Source organism: Panthera tigris, chromosome A1, assembly GCF_018350195.1.
Source record: "Panthera tigris isolate Pti1 chromosome A1, P.tigris_Pti1_mat1.1, whole genome shotgun sequence".
NCBI classification, from domain to species: domain Eukaryota; kingdom Metazoa; phylum Chordata; class Mammalia; order Carnivora; family Felidae; genus Panthera; species Panthera tigris.
The window spans coordinates 11,298,381-11,326,272 of NC_056660.1; the positions used below are offsets into that span (position 1 = coordinate 11,298,381).

At 42.2% G+C, this 27,892-nt stretch overlaps 1 protein-coding gene across 12 annotated transcripts in view; it reads left to right on the top strand.

The window, feature by feature from the left end:
- The window catches only part of FRY (FRY microtubule binding protein), a 337,838-nt gene that overhangs the window by 296,606 nt on the left and 13,340 nt on the right, over positions 1-27,892 (top strand). For 11 of the 12 annotated variants that reach the window (XM_042996220.1, XM_015544523.2, XM_042995799.1 and 8 more), the window contains 8 exons: positions 151-321; positions 6,620-6,820; positions 7,373-7,534; positions 10,234-10,400; positions 11,895-12,084; positions 17,317-17,466; positions 18,592-18,690; positions 20,558-20,641. In XM_042996220.1, the coding sequence (XP_042852154.1) occupies positions 151-321; positions 6,620-6,820; positions 7,373-7,534; positions 10,234-10,400; positions 11,895-12,084; positions 17,317-17,466; positions 18,592-18,690; positions 20,558-20,641 (1,224 nt within the window). Of the gene's footprint in view, positions 1-150; positions 322-6,619; positions 6,821-7,372; positions 7,535-10,233; positions 10,401-11,894; positions 12,085-17,316; positions 17,467-18,591; positions 18,691-20,557; positions 20,642-22,126; positions 22,700-27,892 lie in introns of those variants that run through there. The other variant, XM_042996277.1, reaches the window with a different exon arrangement.

Here is a 27,892-nt window from a genome sequence, read left to right on the forward strand (position 1 = left end):
TAAATACTAAAAGAACGTTCTAAAAATACCCACTTAAGGAATTAGGTGTGTACTCGAAATAGATGGCCACGAAGAGCCAGTCGCAGTTTTTATAGCACAAACAACCGAAGGGAGAACCGTCTCTCAGGAGAGGACTCTTGCGATTCGTAGGTGATTTTTTCATCGTGTGGGGACCTGGACCTTCTGGAGCACCAGACGAGCTTGGTGTCTTCCGAGGACGGCGCCCGGGAGCAGGACAACATGGATGACACAAACAGCGAGCAGCAGTTTCGAGTCTTTAGGGACTTCGATTTCCTGGATGTGGAGCTGGAGGATGGAGAGGTACCGTATATTCTCTGTAAAAATACCCCCCTCAGCCTTGCCTTGACTAACGAAAAGGTTCTTTTTACCTGCTAACCGATCAGGTTTTATAACAGACTCTTTAATCGGGAGGCCGTAAACTTTGTTTTCAATCAACTTATCCAAAGGACAGCAGCTTAACTTTGGCAGAAGTTACCACACCCTTCCTGTCTGAGTCCACAGCATTTAAGCTGCCAAGTTCTTTCTAAATGGCAGGGATCTGACGTTTAATGACCACACAAAGACTGTGTGTGTGCAGTCCAAAGGTGAACTTTAAAAGAAAAAAAAAAAAAATCACAAACACATTCAGGTTCTGAGCCTGTTCACTGGTACCTGGGCAAAACTTGCTAAGAGTCTAATTATTTTAAAAGTGAAATTACTCTGATTCAGTTACTTCAAAGCTTGCCTGCTCCGACCTGAGAAGGGAGCCTCGGGGCTCCAGCATTGTTGTGCTGTTCGATGAAATCACGACTTGAAACAGGATATAGTGCACACGAGAGCTCTTTGCTCTGCTCTAGGCTGCTAGCTCGTGTCCCCGACACCTGCAGCCGCTGAATTCATGTCTCAACCGGCCAATGCAGATTTGTGGATTTGAATGATAATTACGGTGATAGGATGCTTTCAGTTATGAATCATGTGTTTGAAAACTGGGATCGGAAGGAGGGGCATCATTGTGACCCTCTCGTCTCAGTAGCTTAGAGGCACGTTCCAGCTGGGGAAAGTCTCTGCCTCATGGAGGAAAACAAAACTGACCAAAAGGGAGACTGGCGTACCTAAAAATGCCTGATAAGGAGCCGGCTCCTGGTGTTACTTCACATCCTGAGGCTCACATTCAGCTAAATGCACTGTCTTTCCCAGACAAAGAAAGGGCTTTCTGCCAGTCTTACAGTTAAAGTGGAGGCCCGAATTCAAAGTTTAACCTATCCCGTGACTGGTATGCATCTCCTGACTCAACTAGAAACTTGTGGAAACGGTACTTCCGGTAGCTGCCTACCTTCCCTAAAAGGATGGGACTGTGGACCAATCCTCTTATGTTGAGGTAAGGCCAAGGAGCTCTCCACTTTTGTTCCTCCTGGCCAAGGCCTACCCTGGATGTCTGGGGAGAATTCTGTCCCCAGGATGAAGAATGTTTTCTCTACCTCTTCTTTCTGTAGAAACCAAGTTTAGCCTACCCAGTCATTAAAGAATATAAAGACGCTAGCTGTAAAACACCTTTAAAATAAGTGTCAGCTTTTCACCTTGAATTATCCTAGAACCACTAAAAAGTACTGCAGAGTTTTTCTACTGTTAACCTTAATAAGTGATAAAGAGGGGCGCCTGGGTGGCTCAGTCAGCTAAGCTAAGTCCAACTTCGGCTCAGGTCATGATCTCACAGCTCGTGAGTTCAAGCCCTGCATCAGGCTCTGTGCTGACAGCTTACAGCCTGGAATCTGCTTCAGATTCTGTGTGTGTGTCTCTCTCTCTCTCTCTCTCTGCCCCTCCCCTGCTCATATTCTGTGTCTCTATCTCTCTCAAAAATAAACGTTAAAAAAATTTTTTTAATAAATAAGTGATAAAGAAATCAATCACTAAATGTGGTGAGGATTGTTTTAAAAAGTCTAAGCCAAAATACAACTGTTTAGAATACTTTCAAAACGTCTCTGAGCCAAAGCTATATGGGATGTCCGAAGATGAGCTCCCTGATCTGGACCGATGACCTAATTTTTGTTCTTGGCCTAGAATTCACGCTTAGGCACCCTCTTCACTCTGGAAGTTAAAGTAAGGAGGGAAATTTTGATGAAGCAAGAGAGGCATCATTTTCTAGTCTCAGCCAAAATTAAAAAAAAAAAAAATGTCTTATGGGACGTGACCTGGCAAGAGTAACGTCAAGTGGAAGAATCAGACACGGTTTCTGAACAAATTTAATTTCTGTCAAAATAAAGGAAGGAAAATATGAGGTGCCACTCACTTGAAAATAAATATTATACTAATGCTTTGGGGGATAGTTAATAATGAATGCTACATCTGACTTCTAGTATTCTGTTATTCTAGCAAACAAGAACTACAAAATCATAGTGATCATTTTCTCTTATATAATTAAGATTTTATAAGAAACTTGAGAACGTGGGGGCGTGTGGGTGGCTCAGTCAGTTAAGCGTCCGACTCTTGATTTGGGCTCAGATCATGATCTCACCATTCATGAGCTCAAGCCCCGCCTTGGGCTCCATGCTGAGTGTGGAGCCTGCTTGGGATTCTCTCTCTTCTCCTCTCCCACTCGCACACACTCTTTCTCTCAAAATAAATAAATAAAACTTAAAAAAAGAAAGAAAGAAAGAAACTTAAGAGTGTGAAAGTATGTATTTCATCCAAATAAAATAAACCATCTGAGAATATTTTGCTACTTCTCAATAAGATTATAATAAGGGATTCTAGCAAGCATACAGGGTAGTACAGTAAAAATGCTCGAGCTTTAGGGTCAGGCAAGTCCAACTTTGAATTTCACCTCTGCCCCTGACTTAGCTCTTGGCTTCCTCAGCTGTTAAGTGGGTATGATAATAGCCTGCCGAGTTGATGTGAGGATTAGGTAAGAACCTCTGGAAAGCTTCTAGCACAGTGTCAGGCACATAGTAGGCATTCCTTTGTACTGTCATTGGTGAATAATTCCAGCATATCCTCATCTGAGAAAGCCAAGCATATCTGGCATCTAGAGCAAAACACAATGATCAAAAAAAAAAGAACAAAAACTTTTTTTAGATCTGTCCCTTTTCACTAAATAGTCTCAGAATTTACTGACTCCTATCTGTAACGGTTTGCCTTTGAAATTCTTAGAATCTTTAGAAGGTGCCGTGTCCTTGCTATTAATTGCTCATTAACAGTGAACACACCAGGATGACTAGCCTCGTGAGATGGATCAGGTGATGCCACCTTTTTTTCTCCCAGTTGATGAGCCTCATTCATTTCCCCACAACACTGAACAATTTGCTCACAAAGAAAAATTGAAGCATCCCCCCCCCACCAAAAAAAGGGCGTTAAGGAGCACAAGGTGTCAGTCACTGAAGTGACAAGCTATTTCAGAAATCGTATTTATGATTTGTTACCCCAGATACATCATCCGCCCCTAAGAAGATTGGAATTGCTGGTGCTTGGTACTGATTTCTCTCTTTGGGGGTTTGTATATCTTTACCTTTTTTTTTTTTTTAAGTTGCATCAAATGAAGTATATATCGTTGGCACTGTTTGTTACTGTTGTGTTAAAACTAAGATAAATGCACTTGAGTATCTTTAATATTATCGTTTTAAATAGACCTCTTATTTGTTTTTCTGTCCATTCAATCCGCTACGAAGGAACTGCAGGTAAGATGATGCTATGTTTAATTCAGATCCGCTAAGTAGATGTTTTGCATCGTCGCAGATTTATAACAACATAATTGCTTTTCTTCCTCCCTTCTAGCGTATGTATGCCTATCTGCGCGCATATTTACATTGAGGTGTGCGTGAGACAAAAAGTATTTTTCTTTGTGGCTCCAGGATGGGAATAGTTTCCAAACTATAAATACAAGACAATTTTAAAATCTAGTCTGGAAGTTGCATAATTATATCTCTTGAGAGAAAGTGAGGTTTAAATAGGACCCATGGAAATCTTATAATGCCTGAGAAGGCAGCCGCACAACGGAATTCGTTGTGTTGTTACCTTCTCTAATTAAAGGTGAAGTCAACAAGCGGCATCCAACAGTATACCACGAACACTTCCAAGCAGATCTGCTTATTTTCCAGGAATTAGGAGCTGTCTTTGTATGGCAACTGTATAAAGTTTCATCCAGATGAGAACCATTTCTCAAAAGGGGGTCCTAATAATAATGGCACCCAGGAAACAGGCATAAGCCAGGACCGTCCTGGGCGTACTGACTTGTGATCACCCTACTATCCATTGCCGTGTCAGACTTACTCTGAGTAGGCATATCTGGGCAAATATATTTTGACCACAGTGCACTTACGTCCCTTCACCAATAATTCTTACCTGACAGAGTTCTAGTGTGGAAAAAAAATTATTTCAAAGAATAGTGTTTCCAACATTTCTAGAATGTTCAGTCACTAGTACTTACCTCAGTACAAATCCTGAGTGGTTAAGTTTGATAGCTGACATACGCAGATTGTCTTGAATAATTAGCCATCTCCTAAATTTTCTCCCACATAGAAAAATCTGACATAATCAGTAAGACACTGTTTTGACCTTGTGGGTTGACTTTTAATCACCACACACACTTGAGCTAGATAATAGCACTCTTGTATCTCAGTTCTTCAGCCTCCACCACGGTAACAGTTTCAACACCGTCCCCTCTAATGGAGAGCTATCGTATCCTCCAGAAAGACATCCCACTATTCTTCCTGCGACAGACGCCTTCCCTTACAACCCTGCTTCTCATGCCTGGTCCAGCCGGGTCTTCACCAGAAGTGCAGTTATATCAGCAGGAGCCATCATCCTTGCCCGGTGTAGCATTCCCTGCCCCTGGGCGTCCATGTTTCTCTGCAAGCTCATGGTTCTGTCTCGGGCTCAGTGTCGGAGACTTCCAGAATTGTCACCTAAGATAGTTCATCCAGCCGATCCACTGATTGGATGCACAAGAATCGGTGCTAGGATTTATGTTTTCTATTCATATTTTGTGTATTTCTCCCAGTAATCTGCACAGTCTTTTTTCTCTGTACTCTTATTCTTCCAATCTTTTTAACTTCTTCACACATTGCGATTTCTTTTTCTCTCCCGTATTCTTGCCTCTCCACATTTTTTATTTCATTTTTTCACCGAAACAGCTATTTTAAAATCCCAGCACAACAGTTAACCTTTTCCACTAGGAAAAAAAAAATTATTTGGTGACAGTTTATCACAGCAGATACAGATAAAGGTATAGATACAGATAAGACAGCAGATATAGGTACAGGACATGGAAATCATATTCAACGTCTCCTTTTTATAATCAGACGGTCCTAAGAACAATCATAAACATCACGCATGGGGATCAATAATGATAATGATTTCTGTATCATATCCAGAATGTGCTCAGGATCATTACCTGTTGCCTTCCACCATGAATAGCCAAAACAGACTTTGGAAAAGCTAAGCGTCTGTTCTGTGAGAGATCTATGAGAATGGCAAGGTGTGCTTCATTCAGATCCAGGAGAAATAGATCCTTAAACCAGAGGAAGATTAGTAAATTTAATGATCCTAATTTTAACAGTGATTTGCCTCTCTCATATTATACGGTTACGCTAGTCACTGAGCTCTCACCGGAAAAAGTTGTTTTATTTCAGTGACCCATCAGACAGTGTTTCACATGGCCAATAAATGAAAGGATTCTGGGCTAGATTTTGTTTAGATTCCCTGTTCGTGTAGGTTAAAACTCGCTTATCAGGGGGCTGTGTACTATTTCCCTTGCTTTATTCCTGTTTTAACACAGAGAAAAATAAAACCCCAGTTCCTTTCTACGAAAAGATTTTGTGTGGACAAAGATACTTAATATCAGACGGTTAGCAGAGCAAGTCTGAGATACAACTAGAAGCTTGAACACTTGGATTGCCACTTAGCACGGTTGTCAGTAAATTAAAAGGTACAAGTCAGCGATAGTGCTTGGGACCAAGTCAGTCATTTCAGGAAAGCAACTCATTTCCACGTTGGGACAATTACTTAAAGATGAGCCTAAAGCAAAAGTCAAGCCACACTGCTCTGGCCTCTGCGTAGTGCATGATCCGTCAGACTTCGCCCAGCTGCTCTCAGATGTTCTTTTAACTCGCATTTGATCTGCAAAAACCGCTGTAGCAGGAACAGGCTGGAATGTTTACCTAATGAATGCTCTTCTACTTAATACCCAAGGGATGTGGAATGTGCTACAGCATAGCTCCTACTTTTTCTCCTTCTGAAAATAGTACTAAACGGGCCGGGGAGGGGGGCACACCTCTTTGGAGATTGTTTTAATATTAATGGTCTCTTTCTTACAGCTCTTTGGAAACACAGATCATTATAGGGTTTACCAAAGTCACAGTTTAAAAAATATCATACTACCCGCCACGCCATGGAGAAGCGTGCAGTGCTTCTCCCTGCGAGTTAATACGCATCTAGGTGAAAACAGTATGCTTTCACTACCTTCCACATCATGTGAACAAATTGGTTGCTACCAAGGTAGACGAGAGCTTGAGAGTTCGTCATGAAAACATTTGTTTCTAAGCTATGATTGTGACTTAACTGGATGTGTGAAGGTGTAAGTGCAGGAAGATCCTGGCATAAAAACCAGCTGCTGGTATGATTTCAGGGTGAGAGTATGGACAATTTCAACTGGGGAGTGCGCAGGCGTTCTCTGGATAGCTTGGACAAGTGTGACAGGCAGCTTCTGGAGGAGAACCCACTTGCAGGAAGGTCTCCCAGCCTCAACAAAATGAACCGTGAGGATTCTGACGAGTCCTCCGAAGAGGAGGACCTCACAACCAGCCAGATCCTGGAGCATTCAGACCTAGTAAGTAGAAACCTTCCCACCATAGGAGACGGGAGACTATGTTCGTAACTGAAGCAGTAAGCATGGTTTCCAGTCGCCGCTAAAGAAACTTTCCACCGCTGCTAAACCCAAATCCGAAACGTCGGGTGGCGTCCAACCGATTGTAACGTGCCTCTTGCCTCTAGGTTGCCGACAGACACAACTACTGGGGCATTTGTTATAAGCCCTCGATGGCATCGAGTCTGTTCAGGCCTGGACTTTCCTCAAATAACTTTTATGAGTCTGGAACCTTTTTAAAAATTCCTGAGACATCTGAAGTCTTAGGCAGTCTAACCGTGAGACGTTTGGATGTGGTTATCTGCAGATACGAGTGTTCATGTTTTCCAGTTCTGGGCCATCATTTGCTCTGCCAGCTGCCGTGTGTCAGTTCTAACGGTAGCGAAATACGTACGTTAAATGATACCCGTCAGCCAACAACCGGCTCGGGCAGTGGTTTGTACTCTTACGTAGAGAATAATTCGAGCTTGTAGAGAAACTTCACTCTGTGTTTTACCTGCTCCGCTTTCTCAACAGATCATGACTCGTTCCCCTTCCGAGGAGACGAATCCCCTGGAATCGCTCGCCGCGGCCTGTGACATGACCCCTGCCGACCCTCATTCCTTTAGCACCAGAATGGCTAGCTTTGACGCGGCTCTGTCTGACATGAATAATCTGCAGATCTCTGAGGGCTCCAAGGTGAAGAGATTTTGGCAATTACGATGGCAATTTACTTAAAGAAAAAGTACCTCCAAATTGCTGAGAAATCTTGGGGGGCTATAAGTGGAGAGACTGCCTTTATCTTTTTCTTTCTTGTTTTTCTGAAATACTTGAGTTTGCGCACCTGAGCCTCTGTTTTGAAGCGGTTTCCCTCTCGCAAATGAGCAGCCACCTTCTTGTTGGCTGAAAGAGCTTCAATCTGAGGTCCTTTTCAGACGGAACACTTGGCATTTCCCATATAGCAGGAACACTGCTGATTAATGGCAAAACAAATCGGCATATGTCTGAGATGGTTGTGACTTGGAAACTGCTGTTCTTTGTCATGACTTTTATAAAACAATATGCTAAGTGAGGAGTGGGCGTATGCATGTATTTGGGGAAATTTTTTCCTATGTAGGAACCAGCTATACAATCTGTGCATTGATTCCATTCTGGCCTTTTGGCATACTATTGGAATTTTCAGTGTTGATCACAATATTATGCCAGATTTGCACAAAACCGTCCTAGCCAGACTGAGTAGAGAAGTAAGGAACGGATACAGTTTTCTTATTTAAAAGGTCAGGTCTTTAAAAAGCTAACAATGTACATTCCATTTGAAGTTGATTTTATCAAATTTCCCTACGGTATCATCACCATAAAACTACCCACTCCCACACTGGGTTCACATAAGTGCCCACATTTATGCCCGTCAGTATAGAATTTTATTCTCTTATACTGGAAATACCAAAATAACTTCCTACTGCTGCTAAGGGAAAACTTCCTTCTCCTGAGTTTGGCAGTACAAGTTTGAAAGAGAAAACTATAAAAAACAATTTTTAAGATGTATAAAAGTATATTCTTTCTGATACTTCTAGTGGGAAAAACTATAATGCTGGCTGCTGTATGTTCTTTTATAGTGGACTTAAAATAGATTGAGACCGAGGGAAATCTATGTCCTTCAAACCAAGGACAACCACCCAAATCGCAATCACTTAAAAATATTGAAGATTAAAGAATGATTTCTAAGACAGCCTCACTGCCAAAGGGGTATAGTCAAATTCTTAGAGTCAGTGGAGTCCTTTTTAACCAAAAAAAAGGCCCAGAAAGGAAACTTGTCTGAGATTAAAATTCCAGAATCCCAAGATTAATAAATATCATGAAAAGGACATCACAAAATAAATGTGAAGTTACTAGTGTTTGTTATTCCTCAGTCCTAGAATAGCCATTTTCTCCATTTTTTCTAGTCTGAATGCTAAATTACATAGATTTCTCCTAGAAAGCACTACCTAAGTGGTAATATATTTATGGACTCCCACAGAAATCATCTAATTCTGTCAAGGAAAAGTTAAGTCTAATTTCTGAAAGGCTGTCTCTGTTTTCCCCCACGAGCTGGGTTTCTGCAGGGTGTAATACAGCCGTGATGTTAGAAAAAGAAAAGAAAGGAGATTTTTGTAAGAATTCAGCCCTCCCCTAATAGATTAAGTTTATGTGCACTAATAACCCACACCAGTCACCAGCAGTCAGTCTTGTTGGCACCACTGTAGTTTTTAAAAAGCAGGAAAAAAGCAGATATGGATAAGCCTCTGAAACTCTGCATTTATGAGCAATTCCTTCAAAGACATGAGATATCTTGTTTCCCTACCATATCTTTAAACACTCCTCTTAATTTCCCTATTAATCCTAGATTCAGAATACTAACTGGGTGGCCGGATAGCAACCTGTGATAATGCTCTAATTCATATATATTTCTCTTTTGCCTTGCTTTGTTTTGTTTTGTTTTGTTTTTTAAGAAAGTGACTCACTGAACTGTGTGCGTGTGATGCCTTCTTTTCCTCTTCTGGTCTGTAACCCAGTTGCCTTCCTTCCTCTCATAAAGAACAGTCAGTTCTCCGGCTGACTCCCCCTGGCCCACATTCAAACCCAGCCTCTTTTTCCATTCTACTTGCTCTGTCTCTCGCCTGCCCCTCATTGATCCCAGTTCTGCCTGACCTAGAGCCCTTTCATTTCGCTGCTCAGTCTACATTTGACAGCGGGGTGAGACGAGCCTCTTCCACCCGTTATCTCCAGGGGGTATCCCTAAGAGCACAGCATGTATGTAAATGGGTCTTAGAGGATTTCCAGTATGGAAAGACCTGTGAACGGGGCAGGCTCAGTGAACAACTATGGATCACTCATGCACCCTGCAGGTATTTCTTGAGCATTTACTATACTGGCCCCTGGTGATTCTAAATTCCAGTTGCCATAGGTAAAGGAATTCTGTATCAGAGAATTCCCTCCGGATAGGCTTGCTTTGGAAGGTAAGGGTTGTACAGTGCAAAAAGCAAGTCCGATCGCTCTGATTATCTCCTTGATGTCAGGCAAGTCCCTTTCCCACACACGAGTTGTCTATAAAATGTGAGGGGTCTCTGTATTTAGGATTTCTATCCCCCGTAATTACGGGTCAAATGTGGCCATCTACTGAGAACCTCCTTGCAAACTATTGCGGACAAGAATGAAAAGAAGGTAAAGAATTAACAGTACTCCTGAGAATGCCCGAGTCCAGTTGTAGAAACTCACTGTATTGTAGCTGGGAAATAAGTGGCCCCAATTTCTATCACTCTCAGGATTTGTCACTTTTATTTTTTCCTTCAGTGGAATAGATTTTCCCAAATATATTCTCACATGGTGGGGGGAATCCTTTCCTCTTTTTCTTCTTCCAGGCTGAAGCTGTCCAGGAGGAGGAGGACACCGCCGTGCACGAGGACGATCTTTCCAGTTCTGTTAATGAACTCCCGGCAACTTTCGAATGCAGTGGTAGCTTTAGCCTGGATATGACTGAGGCAGAAGAAAAGGGCAATCGAGCACTGGACCAGTTTACTCTTGCAAGGTAAAGAAGCCCCTGGTGGAAACGAACGGTGATGGTGTACCTGGCACTTTGTCTTGTATTCACTGTATCTCAAGTGAGGTCACGTGGGCACTGCTGGGACTTCCTAATGAGGAGTCCAAATTGGCTTCTGACTCAGAGGGCTCTCGGCTGGTCAGAGCCGTGCGACCGAGTGTGGAACTGAAAAGGGTACTCATGCACAGGGAATCATAAAGCCACTGAGTAACGTAGAATAACACAGAGTAACATAAAGCCATGGCGTAACTTAAAAGCCAAAAAGGGGTCTGGGGACATGGTCCGGGTTTTGCATGCTTTGAAGATAAGCAAGACTGGCAAGCCTTGGAAATGAGGAGTTCTTTCCATTTCGAGTTTAAAGACAAGAACAAGAAGCTCTTTATAAGTTAAATACCTACTCTTTTTTAAGTGGGTGGCTTTCAGCCTAGTCACTGATGTTTCTGAGACTAGTGAGCTGTAGTCAGAGAACACGAATGGACAAAAATAGAGAGGAATAGATAAAACACTAATGCAGCATCTAGAATAAATAACAAGTGATGAAGGCTACAGATTGGCTTCTGGAAAAGAAAGTCAGAATCCTAAAATCTCTCTTCTGAATGTGGACAAGAACGAAACAGGTTTGGATACGGCTAGACAGAGACCTTCTGTTATGGTGAGCAGTATCTGGTCTTTGAAGGGCAAGCTGATGGTGATAATACCCACAGAAGAATCTGACCTTTCACTTGTGTTTATTATCTTCCCTTTCCTCGTCCCTCTCGGTCTCTCTCACCCTGCGTTTCTCTTCTTGAATTTTCCCTTTCTCCCTTCTCCCTCTTCTCCTGGGCATTCATGCATGTGCAGCCATTAATACCCTCCCCGGCAAAGGAAAAGTTAAAAGATTCAAAATGTTTGTTATAATGGTTCATAATGGAAAATGAAAAGGATCAAAAGTGCCAAAGCATGGCAAGTAGTGTTTATGTGTCTGGGGAATGGCCACTGGGAGGGACAGTTGCTGGAGGCTCCAAGAGGTCGGGGGGAGCCTAGGTGTCTCAGTCGGTTAAGCATCTGGCTCTCGATTTCGGGTCAGGTCATGATCTCATGTTTCATGAGATGGAGCCCCGCATTGGGCTCTGTGCTGACAGCATGGAGCCTGCTTGGGATTCTCTCTCTCTCTCTCTCTCTCTCTCTGCCCCTCATCCCTCATGCACACTTGCACTCTCTCTGGCTCTCTCGCTCACTCGCTCTCTCTCAATAAATAAATGTGTACAAAACTTAAAAAAAAAAAAAAAGGAGGTCAGAAAGGGAGAAATCATAGAAATTCTAGAGGAAAGGTCTCTTTCCTCCAAGCAGAAGAGAACGTTGAAGGGCTGTGAAGGAGAGCTGAGTCCCTACAGCAACCTCAAAGGGAGGAGGGGACAGAACAGCTGACAGGGTTAGAATTTACACAGCCCGGGGAAGGATGAGGACGTCACTCCTTGACCAGGTTGTTTTCATCTTTCACAGCTTTGGAGAAGGTGACAGGGGGGTCTCTCCCCCTCCCTCGCCCTTCTTCTCGGCCATCCTTGCTGCGTTTCAGCCCGCGGCCTGTGACGATGCAGAGGAAGCCTGGCGCAGCCACATCAACCAGCTCATGTGCGACTCAGATGGCTCCTGTGCTGTGTATACATTTCATGTGTTCTCCTCCTTGTTTAAGGTACGGTCCTCGCTAGCAGTTCAGACGACTAGGTCTCTTAGGGGAGCCAGCTAGCTTCCGGTTTCAGAAGGGGTGCTTGTTTCATTCTGGGTCTGCATTATTTTCTCCTCCAGATACCCCCCCAGTTGCCTGTGACTTCAGCCTTTCTTCTGTTTAACCATAATCTGCTCAACCTTCTTAAACTGGTATCGCAAAGGCCTCGCCCCCAAATGATTGAGTCCACACGCTGTCCTGTTCGCTTTTGCCGTGCTGGCTTATCTTGATGTCGTGATCCCAGGCAACCGTGACATGATGTCAGAACCAGCGAGTGGTATCATCTGCCAAGCCTATCCTGCACTCCTCTTAGACCCCTTCTGTACCTCTCTTTTTTCTTTACTGTTCATGTTTATCTTTTTCTTGTGTTTTATCTCTTTCCCGGCATGAATTCCTTAAACATGTCAGCCGTAGCTATGAACACTTGCTTCTCCTCAGAGATGCTTCCGGACACATGAACAGTCATACTTTGCGTCTCCTGGGTGAGCCACAGCCTGGCGAGTCCAGATGGTGTCTTTGTGCAAATTGGAAACGGATGTCCCTTCCTCCAGAGCATTGCAGCACAGGGTGTGGCCAGCAGAGGGCAGGCTGGATCTCAATCCCTCCGCCAGGCACCTGTGGCATCTTGCACACAACTCAACGTAGCAGCCTCTGTGTGGACACCTTCAGATTTCAGCTATTATCCCCAAACACACTTACAACATCTGAACCAAAGAGGTGGAGGGAACTTGACTTCTGATGGGTGATCGAAGGTTTATTTTTATGCCTGCCTGTCTGTTGCTGTGCAAATACCTGTCGGTTCCTCTGTGCATCTTGCTCTGAACTTTTGCTCTCTAAATTTTATCAAACGATTGGTGGAGGTGGGAGGGGCATCAACAGAAGAGAAAGATGGCCTGTTTTGAAGCAACCCCGAAGGTCTGCCGTCATCGCTGGAATTAACTAGCCCTGTGTGCTGTATTTGAGGCTGATCCTGTCTGGGAAAGTGGCATGGCTGGAAGTAATGTTTAGCCATGAAGATGAGGCTATGGGTGAAGATTTGTATGGTTACCATACAGTGTAGGAGAAAACTAGTTTTAAAAAGCCAGTATGTATGGTAGTATTTTTTTAAATTTTTTTAAGCTTTATTTCTGAGAGAGAGAGAGACAGACAGACAGAGCATGAGTGGTGGAGGAACAGAGAGAGAGGGAGACACAGAATCCGAAGCAGGCTCCAGGCTCTGAGCTGTCAGCACAGAGCCCATCACGGGGCTTGAACTCACGAACCATGAGGTCATGACCTGTGCCCTACTTGGACATTTAACCGACTGAGCCCCCCAGGTGCCCCCCTTTTTTTTAATTTTTTTTAAGCTTTATTTCTGAGGGGGGGTACTATTTTTTTAATGTCTAGAAAATAATGAAGATTATACACTAGCATTTCACTGTAGTTTACTCAGGGTGATGAGATTATAGGTGTATTTCTCCCTGCTCCTTTTTACTTTCTTTAGAGCTCCTATTTTCCACTAATGAAAATGCCTTTCTTTCAGCATTTTTTCTCAACTTGTATTTGCTCACTCACAAAGCAGAATTGCCACTAATAATGCAGGGGAAATGTGAAAAGGGACTTACGTAGTAGTTCCAACTTTCAGTAGATGTGAGTAATGGGGGAGTGACCAGCCAGACAAGGTAGAACCCTCTTACACTGTCTTATAGGTTGAGCTCTATAGAGTAGATCATGAAAGAGGGACAGTCACTTGGCTGGACTGAGGGATGGGCTCACTAATCACCTTCAGGAAGAGCCATGGCAGAAGGGAAAGGCAGGAAAATAAGGAATTCTATTAAAAGTGCAAAATGAACCACATCTTCTTTATCCATGTGGTTTATACACACAATGGAATACTACTTGGCACTGAGAAAGAATGAAATCCTGCCATTTGCAGTAACGTGGATGGAACTGGAAGGTATGATGCTGAGTGAAATAAGTCAGTCAGAGAAGGAGAGATAACATATGTTTTCACTCCTATGTGGATCTTGAGAAACTTAACAGAAGACCATGGGGGGAAGGGAAGGGGAAAAAATAGTTACAAAAAGAGGGGGAGGAAGGAAAACCATAAGAGACTCTTAAACACAGAGAATAAATAAATAAATAAATAAATAAATAAATAAAATTTAAAAAAAGAGAACAAACTGAGGGTTGATGGGGGAGAGGAGAAGAATGGGTGCTGGGCATTGAGGAGGGCACTTGTTGGGATGAGCACTGGGTGCGGTATGTAAGTGACGAACCATGGGAATCCACCCCAAAAACCAAGAGCACACTTTACACACCGTATGTTAGACAATTTGACAATAAATTATATTTAAAAAATAAAATAAAATTAACTTAAAAATAAATTTTTAAAAAAGTAGGACCATCTGCCTCAAAGATTTCAAATTCAGGAAGCCACTATTTAATTAGTATAAAAAGTAAAGTCTGTTTTTGAGCCTGGTGGCCCTTCTTATGACCCATTTTTGGAGAATTACATACCAATAGTACTAACAGCTACACTTTCTCATTTTGAGTGTTATTGTGCTGCTTTCTCCCAAGTTTTCAGTTTCCTTTTAGTGAAATCTTTTAGAAAGTTGCCTGGACAAAACGAGGGTTGTGTCTGAGATTAACCGGGAGCTCGAGGGGCTGTTAGGCTTAAGACAGAAAAAACAGGCTGCTGAGAGATAGGAATTCCAGAAACACTCTAACACTGAGCTGATTGAAATTTTAACACAAACTATGAGAAAGTTACCATTTGAGGTAAATTTACTTAAGGATTTAGAAGCAAAGTAGTTTATTTTTTATATTGTTCTAAAGTCTGTTTTAAAATAATGGTCACTGGGTAATAATTTATGTTTGGCTGTTGTGGTCATTTTTTCTCATTATAGTCACTAGCTATTTGTGCCCCATTTCCTAGTCACAAACAATACTTTTCCTGCTGCCCAGCAAGGCCATTTCCTCTTGGCCCTCTACTGTACTCTCAGTTACATGCAGACCCCTGATTGGAGCTTGCTTCAACAAATGAAGCCTTCCCTTCCTTCTTTCTCCCTCCCCATCACCTGGGGTCCCGAGCACATCGTGGTTACATCTGTCACGCTTGTCACATTCTATCAGAATTCCTTATTGTCTGTCTCCCACAGAGTGGGCGAGTAATGGTGTCTGATTTTGATTTCCCAGCAGCTGGCACCATTGCTAACACACAATAGGTGCTCAGTAAATGTAAGAAGCATGAATAGGAATCTTTTTTTAGTGGAAATCTTAAACAGATGGTTTCTGATTTCATGCCAGTAGACCAGAAGGTTGAAACACGAGCTGGGAGGTGGGCTCGAGGGGCACTTTGAGGTTTGGACTTTATTTTTCCATCCATGCAGTAGGTAAATTCCTATGGACCTTATCTGCAATAATAGTCATACAAATGTGTACCTCTTTTTTGAGTTTTTGATATACATTTAGCCTTAAGAACTTTCTCAACTATCATCAAATGCTATGTGATTGAGAACAATACTAATAACACAACAGGTATTAAATAAAATATGCTGGGAATGAAATACATTTTGGACGTGCCGTCTACGAAGCTGTTGGCCAGTCCTCACCATGTCTGTTTACTCTTTTCCAGCATTTTCCTATGAGTCTGAAGGCCACATTTCCCTGTACTTAGTTGGATTTGGGAGGGGATAGAGAGGAGGTAATTGCCAAAATAATTTGGTTTTAAAAACAAGGAATTGATTTCTAATGGTCCAGCGTAGACATCTTCCCAAGTGTCTCAGTCACTATACATCCTTCCTGCCGCTCCTGTGTTAATGTCGTCATTGTGTCGCACAGTGCCACCAAATTATACAATGTGTTTATATGGAAGTTAGGTGAGGACACGAGTGAGTGTCTATCCCCTAAATACCACCTGCCTTTATAAGAGGCTCTAAAGCTCCCTGACAGGTTCACAGACCTCACCTTATCCTTAGGTAAAATGGAAAGAACCCCAAACTCTTTGGGGACCTGAGTCCTACTCCCAGCTCTGCCATTCAACTAGATATGTGATGCTACACATGGCACTTGTCCTTCGTCTCTGCTCTGACGTTCAGTCGGGTTTTTTAGTTTTTCTAACTGCACATAAAACTAAGTCAAATATGTATGCTACACATTATACCAAGGTTCTCATATATGTTAAATAAAAAATAATGAATATGCAGCATGGTTGGCACTTTTCTAATGTAAATCATAAAGAACCAGCCTGCTGTTGTTGTAGGGACGTGCTACTTTGCTCACAACAGGGCAGAGAGGATTTCTCCCGGACTAGATTCCACAACTCAAAAGGCATGACATCTCTTTGAGTTTGAAAGCCAGTGCCTAGGACTGAAGTTATTTTTTGGTTCAACATTGTGTTCTTTTTGTTAAAGATACTGTGTGTTGGAAGTTTGGGGGCTAAACAATGTTCCCATTTTGTCACCGACACGGGCACAGTGAATCACATTCTTCCTGATTACAGTTGTGCCTCAGGCTGTACAGGAGGACCTACCTCCTAGGAAGCATCATAGATTTGTGGAAGGAATGTGAGCGCTGGGGTCAGGCTCACCCTTCCTCTGTCACTTACTGGCTGCATGACCTTAGGCAAGTCATGTCTTAACCTGGACTTCCTTGCCTGATTGTGAGGGTTAATAAGCCAGTGTATGCAACCCTACAGGACACGGTTATGGACATCTTGCCAGACACACCCTCAGAGGGAGATACTAATCCGGACCCATGTAGCATTTACTTTCATTTGCCAGAGGTTCAAATGGCACTGTTTTGGTGCTCTCTCTCAAGAAGCTGTGATCTCGGGGAACAGGAAAGGGTTACATCGCATGGCCCTTTCTGTCTCACGCACGTTGACGTAACCTCAGGAACTTCTCGCTGATCTGACAGACGAGCGAGGTGGACTCAAGCTGCTGACCAGCTCTGACCATCAGCAAAAAGAAAAGCGCAATTTATTTAAAAGATTATGTAAACATCACCCTCTCGGAAACACTTTAAGAAGAAACTTTGCCCACACTGGGTGATCACCTACTTGACTTGAGACCAACACTCACTCTACTCCCCATCTCCCCCACCTCTACCTGAGGACCTATGCCCATTTGACGTTTTCATAAAGATTTCAAAGTAGTTTTTTGCTGGTATATAAGTTAAAACTTGGCTTTTATAAATGGTCATTGTTTTGCCTTTCAGAATATTCAGAAAAGGTTCTGCTTCCTAACCTGTGATGCCGCCAGTTACCTTGGAGACAATCTGCGGGGAATCGGGTCCAAGTTTGTCAGCTCTTCTCAGATGCTCACCTCCTGCTCTGAATGCCCTACACTCTTTGTGGACGCTGAGACTGTGAGTACCCCGGTCCTGCTGTGGTGGCAAATGGCGGGCCCAGCTTAGGGTGTGAAACATACAGGAAGCGTGCTAGTGTTGTGGTTTGAAAAATACTCAGTGTTTGTGAGCAGCACCATGTTGTGACACGACCCCCAAAGGCCGGAGTCTACATGGTAATGACTCTACATTGCCAGCCAAGGCCAAGTCATTTCAGGGAATCGGGAGAAAAATCCACGTTGGTGCTCCCTCCGTGTCCTTGGCACCTGTCTCCAGTATCTCTGGATTTGACTGCTGTGAACATGATGAGCTAACCCCCAGAGCTGACCTAGCCCATCCCACAATGCCAGGTTGTCCAGCCAGATGGGTCTCCAGAGGCAGCATGTCCTCATTTTCCTTACTCCCAAGTGTCAAGTGGAGAGAGATTGCCCCCTGGAGGGATTCATCCAGCCCAAACTGCAAGTGATGAAGTTGAGGGTTAAGTAAAGCATCCTCTGGCTGACTGCTAAATCATGACTTTACATATAAGTCTAAGCCTGCATGAGTGGTGAGCTCTTTGGGGTGTGTGTCACCTTTCTGTATATCCTCCATGCATCTCACACAGATGTCTTATATGCTGAGTAATGAACTAATAAGGTTTAGAACCAATGAGGATGTGCTTTGATTTCAAAAGTCTCTGAAGAATTAGTCTCTCCAAGGACTCGGTGGTCAGAATACAATAGGAGAAATCATTCTATCTTAAATGATTTAAAGCAAAGATTAACTATAAAATCAGTTCAAAAGTCTATTTGGAGATGTGTCTTCCCACTACTTGGAGTATTACTGGATGAAGATATCAGAGTTTGTGCATCAAATGAGTACATCTTAATGTGGGATCCTACAGAATACGTGGTAAGGCTTGAGTGTCTATACTGATATGGAGAAAACCGGATATTTTTGTAGTTTTGCATTAGCGAGCCAGTATTCAATTACAATTGCAGCTAATAGTGGAACAGAATTACACATTGCACAGCTTACTAAAAATGGACCCACTGGTCCCTACTTTACATTATTTCTAAATATATTTCTCTTTTGTATCTGTGTAGCCATGCCTGTGTCTAGTTATCTCTCTAGTTGTTTTAATACAAATTATTTTCCTGCCTTCAGCTCCTTTCTTGTGGACTTCTGGACAAGCTCAAGTTCAGTGTTTTAGAACTGCAAGAATATTTGGACACCTACAACAACAGAAAAGAGGCCACTCTCTCGGTAAGCTTTTGTGTCTCTGTGCATATGCTTTCAGTTAAAATCAAATGAACCCACTTATGGGCCCTGGGAAGGTGTTGTGATTAATATAGGATAGGATCTTTGGGAGAAGAAAACGTCATCCATTCCTCTGTTAGGAAGACTACAATTCCAATTTAATACTGGTAGAACTGTTAACAGTATGTATTATACAAAAATGATACTACAGAAGAGAAATTATCAGCCTTCATTTTAGCTCCATAATTTCCCTACTTGGAAACGGAAACATGGGTATCTGCTCGATGTCTCCTTGTCAATGTGATTAACTTTTCTCAGAGATGTAAAATTGCTAATGACTTCCTCCCAGTGTTTGCCTCTCCTGAAACTCATTGGGGTAGATCTCTGCTCTCCCCTCCTCTTAACTGCTCTTGGTAGCTGTCTCTCCCTGACTCCATTGCTTCTCTTGGCCTCGACTCCAGCTCTTTACTCTTTCCTTCACTGATCTAGACCGTAAAATGTTAGGAACAGAAGTGATCCAGAAACCTCCATCAGACATGCGGAACCCCTGATTTCTGACAAGCAATTGTGTGTAATGACTGTGGGACGCTTCTTATAATATGCCAGGCACAACAGGAAAGGCGTGGATTTTGAAATCAGATGGACGTGGGTTCAAATCACAGATCAGCTACTTAAGGGTTAGTGACCTGGGATAAATTACTTACCTCCTCATCTCAGATTCATCATCTGTAAGACAGTGATAACAATTAATTTGCAGAATTGTTGTAAGGGTATAACAATCGTAATAGTTGTAGCACCTATCATCTCCTGAGTCCCTTCTACGTGTCCAACTACCTGAAAAGAGTTAAATTTCTTAAATTAAATCATGTAATACTCATAACTACCCTGGGAGTTGCTATGATTATCCTCAGTAGCTCAGAGGTAGAAAATCAGTTTTGAAATCCAGGTCTATGGGATTCCAAAGTCCATGCCCTCAAACACAACACAATGTTTATTGCCTTTTAAATAGAAATAACGTATGTAAACTGCCTAGCACAGTGCCTCATACATAGAAGATATTCATCACAAAGTTACTTGTTTTATGTTTGTTGCTCTTGTTATTAATCTTTTCATGATCTGTCCAAGGGCAAGAGTTCTAATGCTCTGCAATAACAATTCCCATTGTCTTTTACTCCTGTGGCTCCTTAATGGTCATTGTTTCCCATTTTCTCCATCATCAGTTAATAAAAGTAATCCTTCCATCCTTCTTGGTGAACAAACCAATCTTTTGATGTCAGATGCAAGTTTCAGTTCTTCAGTCCTTATTGTTTTGTGTCCAGAGGTTCCTTCTCACATCTGTATTGGTTACCATCCCAGGTACTTAAGGCTGGTAGCATCTCTAAATAGCTGAGCTATTATTATAATAGCCTTTCTTACATTGAAGCAGACCTGCCCCCAGAGAAGCCACCCAACATAACAGAGAGGTAGGTGGGTCATGAGTCGGGTTTCATGGTCCAGTACCACCCGTCCTGTGAGGAAGTATTGGTTTTTATCTCCAAATCTCAATCGTATGAAAGGTTTCTAACTGTATATGATTTTTTCAAAATGATACACAAACATCGGAGTGGTCCGATGAAACCATTCTCCAGGAACGATGTACCACAATGTTCAAATTATATTTTTAAGTGAGCTCACTGAACCCATATGAACAGATATTTTAATCTCAAATAGTTCATCTTCAACCAGAAAAAAATACTTTCAAAAAGTTATTGCAGCAAAATTTTATTTTACCATGATTAGAAGCTTAGTCGATTCTCCCTGTCGGGAGTGATGACAAAAATGTTTTCAGGGCATCACTGATTTTACCTCTGTCTGCATCTCTTTCTAACAACAGTGGCTCGCAAATTGTAAGGCAACATTTGCAGGAGGATCAAGAGATGGAGTAATTACCTGTCAACCAGGGGACTCGGAAGAAAAGGTAATAAAAACCTGTTAGAATTTATCTTTTCCATGCTCTGACACCCTGCGTTGATCTTGACCCACCCAAGAAGCATAGAGCACAAGAAAGGAAGATGCACAATGGGGTCATCCCATACATTCACAAGAAGCCAGTAGCGTAAGACACAATGATGTTCAAGCCAAGCATGACTGTGTGTTGATGAGATTTGTGGGGGGAGTCTTCTTTTTGGAAAAGCAGAGGTATAAAAGTGATCTTTTTGCTGGACATCATTTAACTATACTAATCATTTCCTAATAAATCTGTTCTTCATTTAGAATATAAAACAAAATTTCATTCGTTCTTCACTGAATCGCTCAGTTTCTTCAGGGAAGGAAGTCTTTGTTGACCTTTCAGCCATCACTCTAAAACAGATGGTTTTTTCTCATTTAGAGTTGCTTTAAGTAACACACCTCAGACCAGCTGGCTTGTAAATGTATGCTGTATTGTCAAAGAAATGGGGCGGAAGATTATGAATGGATTAAAATCATTCATTCTGCAGTTATGTACTAAGTGCCTCCTATGGGGTCCATGTGGTGGATACAATAATGAACAACAGACGAGCCTGTGCCCTTGTGGAGCCTCAGATCTTGTAGGGGAGACAGACATGAATCAAAAACTCATCTAGGTGCAAACGGCAGTAACTGCTATTAAGGAAAGAACTGTAAACTATGGAAAGGAATCTGATCAAATGGGGAGGGTAGTTCTGAGAAGACTTCTCTATGAAAGTGTCATCTAAGTGAAGATCTCAGATATGAGCTAGAGATAGTCAAGTAAAGGGGAATGTGTAGAGAAGCTGTGCAAAGGCCCTGAGGCAGGAAGGGACCTGGCCCTTTGCAAGAACTGAAGAGAGTCTGGCTACAAGTGCAGAAAGCGACTTGGAGAAAAGTTTGAGAAGAGTCTGGAGAAGCTGGCAGAAGCCAGACTGTGCAGGGCTTGGGTGTTTATCTTAACAGCAATGGCAGGCAATTGAAATGTGGTTATGAGTAGATTCAGGCTCTCACACTCTACTGTGGAAACAGACTGAAGTGCTCAAGAGTGGATTAGGGAAGTCAAGTGAGGAGGGTACCTTCCAGTCAGGCAGAGGTGCTACCCTAGAATGACATCATCACTACTGGAGAAGCATTTTGGATTGTGCACCCTTCAGAGGATGAGAAATCATCTTCCTGTGTTACAAACAGTGCTATACTGAAGTGTAAAAACAAAAAAAAAAAAATTGAGGAGTAAAAGTTTTCCACAGAATATCAGTGGATCAATTTCAGTTTGGTAGTTGTTCAACAAGTTTGCGGTCCTGTCATGGGGAGTTCTTAGGCAAGCCCCTTGCTAAGTGTTAGTGAAGAGGTGAGAGATTGAACAAGCAAACTACAAGACTGAGAAATATCTAGAAAGGGTTTTGAAGGGTGGGTTGCATTTCCACATCGCTGCCCTCCTCGAGGACACATTTATATTTCACATTGTGTCTTCCAGAGAACTTTCGTATCCTTGAAGTCATTGATCTTCCTGGGCATGGCAGGCGGGGCAGGTGGTACCAGCCCCATTCTATAGATGAGGAAACCAAGCTGGACTTGTCCAAGGCTTCACCGTTAATAAGCAATGGGCAAAAACATGGCCTGGCCACAACGTCTGGAAATGGGCAAATGTATACAACAAATGGTTTATCTATATTACATTTTTAAAATACGGGTTTGATGGCATCATGTGAGATGTCTACCCTGAGCAATGCAGAGTTGAATGTGCAGTTCAAAATACAACAAACTCTAGCCTTTTCCATCAGTGCCTTTATATGCAGCTGTGATGCGCTGCCTCGAAGGACTATAACTTGGATTTTCACCAAATAACCTGTGTCATGAGCAGACCCCAGAAGAAGCTATATGTTAAAATACATTATATGATATATATTGCCTATGTTACAGATTTTTTAGCCATCCAGTGGCACCCATGCCTTCTGATTCCTGGCCCAATCCTCCCTCCACTATACTCTGCTGTTAAAATAAATTCAGCCCTGGGGCACCCGGGTGGCTCAGTCAGTTAAGTGTCTGATTCTTGATTTCAGCTCAGGTTATGATCTCACGGTTCATGAGACAAAGCCCTACATGGGGCTCTACACTCACAGCATGGAGCCTGCTTGGGATTCTCTCTCTCCCTCTCTCTCTGGCCCTCCCACACTCGTGCTTTCTCTTTCTCTCTCAAATAAACATTAATTAATCCAGTCCAGAGATAAGTTACCATTACCAGGTTATGACTTATGGTTAGCAAAAACCTAGTCCAGTTCAAGATGTAGTTTGTATAGAATATAAACACAGTTATCTAAACATTTACCCTCACTCATGTAATTCTGTTACTTTCTCTATAATCAAATCTCAATCAGGAAAATGTATTAATACACTGCAGATTTTTTACAAACAAGGGTTAAAAAAATATTTGTTCATTTGTTTACGGCTTCCTGGTTAAGTCTAAAAACATAGGACTTCTGGTTAAATTATCCTATTTCCCAAACATTCCAGTTTTCAAACGTGTATTTCTGTTGAACTTGTAGTTTATTTCTGTTATTTTGTTCAGTTGCTCCTTCCCCACACCCCATTTTTTCTCACATTCCTCAAAGGGAGATTTCTGTTGTTTTTGCATAGTCTTCTTCCTTCTTGCCCATTTATTCTTTTTCATTTCCTCTTCATCCGACTCTTTCTGTGCTTCTGTATTGTAGTCCTTGTTTCCTCCCTTCCCTTTTCTTGTTTTTAGACTTCATTTCTTCATTCCTGTATTTATTTGTGGCAACTCTGTTAGTATTATAATAAGGCTTGAGAATACAAGGATGGAAAGAAACTAATAGTTTTCACGCACTGTACATCTATAATCTAATTTGATCTATTCCAACAGTCTCTGAAGGGTTTTTCCAATTTTGCAGGTAAGAAAGTTGAAGTTGAGAGGCTACCTCTATAGGCCAGATTAGTTTAAAGGTAAAAACATACACACAGAAAAGTCTAAAGGGCAATTTCCAGCATCTGTCTAAATGTCTGTGTGGTTTTAGGTACCTGTATGAAATACCAGAAGGGATGTGAGTGGGCTTATAGGAAAAGGTCAACAGAAGGCCAAATTCTGAGTCTGATGTTTCCAGCATTTTTGCAAAACCAGCTTGGCTCTCTTCCCATTGCTGGTATTAGCTCAGTGCATTAGAATTGCCCTGTATAACATGTGGACACGCTCATGACCAGAGAATTCAAACGATGAACAAATGTCCTGAAGAAGATGCTTTTGGTCCTTTGTATGTGACAATTCTGAGGACAAAGCTGGTCTGGAAGACCAATTGTAAACCATCTACCAGAGAGGATGCTCTCTGAGTCAGTCAAGGCCGGGTGATTTATTTAAATCCTCAGGATGCTTTGTTAAATTCTCTGTTTTGTTAGTAGACCCTGGATGTAGTTTGGCCACTGGAAATGCAGCTTAAACCGCATATTCTCTAGTCCCACCCACCTTACCTGAACCACTGCTGGAAGTGAGGTATGGCTAGGCACCGTGGGGAGTGTAAAAATGAGGACTGTGTTCCTATTGCAGATAACACTCATGCAGGGCTGAAAATGGGCTATGAGGGCAAATTGGGGAAAAGTCTTCACATGCTACTAAAGGTGGGCCTTGAGGACAGATGATGGGGTCACCCCCTTGAAATAATGATCTTATGTCCAGAGTCGCTAAGTACAGCTACCATTTGGCTTCCGTCCCCAAGCAAAACCCAACAAATGTTTGACCTCAGAACACAGCTTTACCTAACCTCAAGTGATTCTCTCCAACTCTCCTGTTCAGTCAGATTCCCTGTCTTCTGGAACAGTTTGATGTTGCCAGTTATTCCGAGCACCATTTGCACGGAGACAAGTGGAATGGGGATGGGAAGTGACCTTGTGATTCACAGAATCTGTGTCTGAATGTAAATAGTGGAACAAACATGCCAGTGATTATTACATGAGTGTTTCTGTTTCAGTAAAGTCTGTACTTGATGGAAGGATTAGTACTTGCCTTACTGAACTTAAAGCTCTGAGTTGAGCTCTCAGAGATGTCGGTCTGCTAGAGACGGAGACAGTATACACACAGGCATATAAAGTCTTCCCACCCCCAAGCCCTACCCAAGTCTGGTCTGGTCTTTGCACAAGCTGATTTCTGCTCATTCCTAACAGGCGACAGAAGGGAGACATCGCTGTGGAATGGTTTATAGAAGAGGATACAGCTCCTTGATGGATATTTAATAGTTACTTTCTAGTTTCTCTTTTATTCCTAACATGAAGTTCCAGACTCAAAATAATGCAGAAAGTTTACACTGGCGGCCTGTGCACTGTCACCCAATTCACAGACGTAGTAAGCTTGTACGATATTTTCTGAACTGGCCTGACATTAAAAAATTAAAATTGTTCACACATACACATACACTTACAACAGAATGCCGTCTCTAAAAAGGAAGAACCAGCAACACTAGGCCTGCCTTCTTTCGTGGCCGCGGTGAGCTTGGGCAGAAACCAGCTGCCTCTCTGGTCTGCCGTCCTCCACATTCCCACTGCACACTGACTTCCTAACACTGAAGGCAAGAGCCAGGTGCCAACCATCATGATGCTTGCACTGCTGTTTTTCTTGTAAGAGAAATGTGTCTCTGTACGTCAGGCCCCCAAGTAGGGAACTGAGAGCTAGATAAATAGGGCTGTGTGTTTCAGGAAAAATGCGGTACCCATTAGCCCCCATTTGAGAGTGTTACTCTTGGCCTGTGTGAGAAGCATTTTTACGTACACAAGATTCAAGTGTCCGTCTGCTGAACCTGCTCGCTTGGGCATATATTAGAGGTACTGTACATGCTCTCAGTGCATGTACGAAACAAAACAGTTTCTTAAAAAAAAAACAACAGCATTTGTAATGTTGGGGAAGTATTTTTGAGGGAAGGCTTATTTTAAAAGACAGGCATGATTAATAAATGATTTAGGCTTCTGGGAGATTATAATAGCCATTCTCCGCGAATAACGCACAGTACTCACTGAGTAGAACATAAGACAAGGAGTACGATCTCCGTGTGTCTCATGAGAGCATTTTCACTCATCTGCAGACACTGCTTTACCAGTGTTTTCTCAGCCTGAGCACAAGGAGGGACACATCTCTTCATGACCCAAAACAGCACTTCTGATTAAGAATTTTGGTTTCCACTGACTTCTCCATTTCCCGTGGAAGTCATCGGGCATGGCTACCACTAGGTAGTTGAAATTAACAGAAGTGTGGGCCAAGGAGGAGACCCTCAGCTCCAGGGGCTCCAGGCAGCAGCGTGGGTCTTAGCCATACAATTAACGAATACGGCTCACGTCCCAGGTACTACAAAGCTGGAGAGGTTTCCATTTCACTTGTTATAGGTGATTTTAGTTGGCACACTCCCAATTCAACAGGCATTTCTCAGCACAACTTGAACGTTTGACTCTTTGGACTCTAGGACAGTGACTTACATTTAGCACTACTACATTTCATCTTATATTCAAACCATCATTCCAGTTACTAGGATCTTTATGGGCAGTATCTCTCTCATTTATATACTACTTGTCCCTGTATAATCTATGAATGAGAAGCCTGAAACCTCTGTTCTTGTACAAATTGAACAAGACAGGTGACGGTTTCTGCAGCTAATTTATTAAACATCATCCTTCAGATAGAGTCAGTTACTCTTCTGTAAGGAATCCTTCTTCCTGTGTTGACTGAAAGGAAATGTCTGCTGAAGTTAAATTTTTCTTAAAAATAGTAAATACCAGGGGTGCCTGGGGGGCTCAGCCAGTTAGACGTCCGACTCTTGATTTAGGCTCAGATCACGATCTCACGGTTTGTGAGATCAGGCCCTGCTTTGGGCTCTGTGCTGACAGCGTGGAGCCTGCTTGAGATTCTCTCTCTCCCTCTCTCTATGCCCCTACCCCACTTATGTGCACTCTAAATAAATAAATAAATAAACAAACAAACAAATAAAACTTAAAAAATATTTTTTTTAATAGTAAATACCTCAGGCTGTGTAATCTGTATCATAGGCTTAAAGGTATTGGTCTTTCAAAGCTTTAAAAGGAATTTATGGCCAAGGTCCAAAAAGCTGCTCAACAAACATAATACATCAGTGTGCCAGACGCGAGTGATATGAGCAATAGACGAATACATATTGTTTATACCTACTTAGGAGATTAGATGCATCTGAGTTAAGAAAGCTGCCACATGAAGCTAGATGGTCTAAATTTTATCCCATTTAATTTAAACCAGTGGCTTTCAGAGATTAAATATGATGAAAATAATAGCTATTACATTACACTGTGGCTCATCTTTTGTCATGGTGAAAATTTCTCAGGTTTTTACCTGCCGGGCTACATTATAAGCATAGAACTCATTTCAGAGCAGAGAAACAAGAATGGCTATGCTACTGTTAATGAACAACAAACCAGATTATTCTGGGCTTTTAAGCTACGCTGCCTGTGATCAGTTCTGAACATCCTGGTTTCTTGACCTTTTTTTCCTCATTTTGAGAAAACCTACCTCTAACTCCAATTTATAAGTCAAGTGATATTAGGAGTGCAGGAGTGGAGCTTGAAGAAAATCCTTCTGACCAAATAAAATGGTGACGTTCCCATAACAGTTTCAAAAGGAATCTTAAGTCACCCAAACATAAATACGTTCATAAAGACTTAGGAGGGGATTATTTTTAAAACCTGAATACAGGAAAATATTAGCACAGGAGAGATAAAAGGTTTTAACATTTTCCATAAAATCACCCCCCAGAAAGGCATTTTTCACTATCTTTTTGAGAGCTCTAAATGCAAACGAGGCCCCAGCCTGTGGCCTAGGAAAGGATTCTGAGATAATAAATATCAAGGCAGCTTGTACCAGCCTACCTAAAAAGGAGACTTTAAGACAGACCCCGAGAACTGCTGTGTGTCAAGGTGGCCATCCCCCAAGAAATAGAGTTTTGTGCCCTGAGAGCTGAGTGGGAGGAACTGATTGACAATGAAATTCCTCAGCACCAAGCTGAAGTCAAAAAGGCTCATTTGCCTTTATTGAACAGAGGACATTCTGCTTTAACTGATTTGATGACTTTCTTGGATTACAACCTTGTTTTGGAAAACAGTGAAAAGATAGCACATTTTTCAGTACTTAAGGTTTGGTTATAAAAACATCTAGGCATGAAGTTTTCTTGAAAACAGTAAATACCTCAGGCTGTGTAATCTCTATCACAGGCTTCAACATATT